This window comes from Anneissia japonica, unplaced genomic scaffold, assembly GCF_011630105.1.
Source record: "Anneissia japonica isolate Jap-2015-1 unplaced genomic scaffold, ASM1163010v1 scaffold7447_len134812_cov206, whole genome shotgun sequence".
NCBI classification, from domain to species: domain Eukaryota; kingdom Metazoa; phylum Echinodermata; class Crinoidea; order Comatulida; family Comatulidae; genus Anneissia; species Anneissia japonica.
The window spans coordinates 4,741-9,251 of record NW_022743975.1 but is presented as its reverse complement, the minus strand read 5'-3'; the positions used below and the strand labels follow the sequence as shown (position 1 = coordinate 9,251).

At 36.2% G+C, this 4,511-nt stretch overlaps 1 protein-coding gene across 1 annotated transcript in view; it reads left to right on the top strand.

Annotated features, from left to right (window-relative positions):
* Positions 1-4,511, top strand: part of LOC117119552 — a gene marked incomplete at its 3' end in the record, with an annotated part of 27,656 nt that overhangs the window by 18,418 nt on the left and 4,727 nt on the right. Inside the window, exons 11-12 of the mRNA XM_033264376.1 lie at positions 2,586-2,759; positions 3,159-3,227. Of these exons, the coding sequence (XP_033120267.1) occupies positions 2,586-2,759; positions 3,159-3,227 (243 nt within the window). The remainder of the gene's footprint in view (positions 1-2,585; positions 2,760-3,158; positions 3,228-4,511) is intronic.

Genomic DNA, 4,511 nt, shown 5'->3' with positions numbered 1-4,511 from the left:
GCGGTAGACTGAGGGTACCGGCTGCTAACACGAACCGTTATTCTAACTCATTCATTGCGAGGGGCATTTACCTGTTTAATGGTAGATATGTAAGATAGATTGCATTGAATTACTTTTCCTGCTTAATTTATTGAAAGAGCAATGTAATTTCCAAGGATTTGGATTAATAAAGTGATGTCTATGTCTATGTCTATGTCTACCTGTCTCTTATACACATCTAGATGTGTATAAGAGACAGCACATATACTCACTGACTGACCAAATATGTGCATAGAGAACCAAGTACCTGTTAATTGGTAAACAAAACAGTGTGTGTTAAGATATGACACACTCATATACACATTGACCCACCAAGCATGTGCATAGACCTGTTCGTTGGTAAAAGAAAACTATGTGTTAAGATATGCCACACTCATATATTCACTGACCGACCAAACATGTGCATAGAGAACAAAGTACCTGTTAATTGGTAAAGCAAAACAATATGTGTTAAGAATGCCACACTCATTGACCCACCAAGCATGTGTATAGACAACAAAGTACCTGTTCGTGGTGAAGCATTTTTTCACTCATTATGCTCTAGAAGATCCAATCATTAGTCATGTAACAAAACATGAGTAAATTAACTCTGAAAAGTGGCATTTTGAGTGGAGTTGGTTTCATACATAAGTAGAATTCCTGTTACTTGACAGGAGTTTAACCCAGGATCCTAGATTAGAAAGTAAGGGCCCGTTCGAGCGAAAAAATATCTGTGCGATTTACTAGTTAATTCACCAGTACACACTTTCTAAAACCGCTTGGACACTAGTCTAATTACCTTACCATTTGGGTAATTACCAAATTGCTGGGTAGAATACCATGTATGGAATGACCTTGGAGCCGGAGGCAATGATAAATCAACCTTAATTGTTTTTCCAAATGTTTTGTCCACAGCCCAGCGCCAAATTCAATAGGTTACGGCCCAGGCGTGGTTGCAGCTCCCCTTCGCCTCCTCACACATGCACGACGAAATCTAAATTTAGTAGCATCTGTAGATTTACCATTATTCGGAGAAATAAACTTGAATAAACTAGCCTACGTACAGATTTTAAAGCAGCCATTATAATTTATTGAGCTACATTATCGTTCCACAGTGCCGCGCTGTGTGTACGTAATCTTGGGTCTAATTAGGAAGGACGACCTGTCTTTGTATATTTCAGAAATTCAAAGGTTTGTGTCTTATTGTAAAGATAACTTTCTTGAAATTAATACAGAGAAAACGAAAGAAATGGTGATTGATTTTCGAAAAAAGCGGGTTAAGGAAGAAAGTATCATTATTGAAAATAAAGAAATAGCACACGTTACATCGTATAAATATCTGGGGGTAATCTATGATAATCAACTGTCGTGGGGAATTTTCTGTGACCATTTAGTTAAGAAACTTAATGTGAGAATGTTTTGCTTTAGGAAACTTAATTCTTTTCAGGTCAGGAAGGAGATAATGCTGTCATTTTATAATTCTATTATTCTCGGATTACTTTGTTACTGCTTAGTTTGTTGGGGTGGGATTATTTCACAAGGTGATAGGGACAGATTACAGAAGTTTGTTAACAGGTTTGGGAAGATTATCGGTTCGGAACTGCAATCGGTGCACTCAGTCTACGAAGAACGACTAGTTAATAAGTTTGATAACGTGCGAAAGTCACCCGTTACATTCAACTATTGCTAGTTGCGTTATACAACGCAGCGGTAGACTGAGGGTACCGGCTGCTAACACGAACCGTTATTCTAACTCATTCATTGCGAGGGGCATTTACCTGTTTAATGGTAGATATGTAAGATAGATTGCATTGAATTACTTTTCCTGCTTAATTTATTGAAAGAGCAATGTAATTTCCAAGGATTTGGATTAATAAAGTGATGTCTATGTCTATGTCTACGTGGGCTGGTTATAGCAAGGAGGTATATATGGTTATAGCAGCAGTAGCAAGTAAACAAAGAATGGGTTGTTGACCATGGGATAAGTTGAAATTTACTTACGGAATAATTTCGTTACACATACAGTATTTTACGGTCGACCACCTGCTGAGTGCACAGCGCGATTACCTGGTGAAATAAATGGAATACGGTTGGCGTTTTTTGCTCTAACGGGCCCTAAGTGTCTAACCTGAAAGCTATAGCTCCGCTACTAACTACATTGCACATACTGTAATAGTGTAGAACAGAGGAAGCACATGCTTTCATGTCATTGCTAGACAAAAAAAGGACAAGGGAAATATATAAAATTGATGGAGGAGTTGTGTTTATACATAATGATAATAATATCTTATTTCCTTCAAATTTATAACATCATACAAAAATGAAGGAGGAGGGTTCAGAACAAAAGAGGAACAAGTTACTATACCCAAAGGTTTTTGTCTGCCACAACATAAATGACTTAGTATATAACTTTTAAAAAAATCAATATCCTCATTAGAACATTTGGCAACATAACACATTTAATAATGGTGTGGTGGTAATTAAACCTTTCTGACTTTACAGTTAAGATATTGCTACATTTGTTACTTCACTGCATGAAATAACTGCATGATTTGTGTTATATATAGAAGCTGTTTATGGTAACCCAAATCGTTTGTGGTTAGCAAACACACATCCAGATGACAATGACAGCCAGATCAAGTACTCACGATCACCATTTTCACGTGGTGCACGCTATGATGTAGCACCCTCACAGGGTGATGTTATATTCCATAAAAAAGACGATGATGAGTTTTTCCAAGGTTTGTTAATGTCTGTCAGTCTTATATACATTAGTCTACCATCTTGTGCCTATTCTGTCATAATCAGACTTCTATAAATCTTATTTCCTGTATGTTGGTTTCAAGTTTTCTGATGATAATGTACTATCAAACCTTGTTTATGATGCCCATTGTTGAAATTCAATTTTTAATTGTGCCCATGAAATTTGTAAAGTATTGAGTATTAAATACTGAATATTAAAAATGATTTTCTTTATGTGTGTAATACTAAGCATTTATTAATATGTTGTATATCATAAACTAGTGGAAATTATTATTATATTAAATTTGCAGTTTTTTTTGTTGTTTATTACGAGTTACAATGATGACATCACTATAATTATTAACTGTCTTGTTTCTGTTGCATTTATTCTGTTGTAGTTGCACAAGCTGCATTTATACTGAATAATAGTAAAGGTGATCGTCGGTTGTCACGAAGATCATTGGATTGTAAGTAAAATCAACATTTTAGCTTTGTATTTTTTTTATACCATACAGATTGAAACAGAGGCAGACAATTGTATAGAAGTAACTACTATAAAGATTGTGATTTTATTTGATTTTATGATTGTTTTAGAAGATTCAGAAACAAAATTTAAATATGTTATTACATATTTTTCTGGAATACCCAATATAGCTTTGAGTGCTTATTTTGGTTGGGGTCCATATAAATAGATTTTATTCTTAAAATTTTTTTTTTGGATGATCCAATTTTTGAACTAATAAAAATTTTAATGTATAAGTCTTTTATTTTTCAAGCTTTAGCTGGACCCAGCTTAATCTTTTCAAGGAATTAATAATTTCTGTTGCTCTTATTAGATAATAGCAACAATAATCAAACTTTGAAAAACATCAGGTCATAGCAACTACATTATTTCTCAAGACCTGATTTAGTCAATAGGCATTGCAACTGATTTGATATGCATTATTCTATAGGTGTAATTTTGCCCTACCTGACATGGAAATGTACCGAATACTCAGTACATTTGAAAACAACTGCGAACAAAATCGCAAGTTGTTCTCAGGTGGGACTCGAACCCACGATCTCCAGATCACTAGCCTGGCATCATATCTAGACCACCGAGCTTGCGCCTGATGGCCAGGGTTGAATTCGAGTCCAAGTAAGCAGCGGGTACTGCAGTGTTGATAGTAATTTTTATTGTCGTGATGGAATAATAGACAATAACTGGATTTGCGTCAGGAGTAACATGTATAGATGTAATTTTGCCCTACCTGACGTGGAAATGTACTGAATACTCAGTACATTTGAAAATAACTGAGAAAAAAAAAATCGCATGTTCTCGGGTGGGACTCGAACCCACAATCTCCAGATCACTAGCCTGGCATCATACCTCTAGACCACCGAGCTTGCGCCTGATGGCCAGGGTTGAATTCGAGTCCAAGTAAGCAGCGGGTACTGCAGTGTTGATAGTAATTGTTATTGTCGTGATGGAATAATAGACAACTGGATTTGCGTCAGGAGAAACATGTATACGTGTAATTTTGCCCCACCTTACGTGGAAATGTACCAAATACTCAGTACATTTGAAAACAACTGCGAAAAAAATCGCAAGTTGTTCTCGGGTGGGACTTGAACCCACGATCTCCAGATCACTAGCCTGGCATCATACCTCTAGACCACCGAGCTTGCGCCTGATGGCCAGGGTTGAATTTGAGTCCAAGTAAGCAGTGGGTACTGCAGTGTTGATAGTAATTGTTATTTTATACACATCT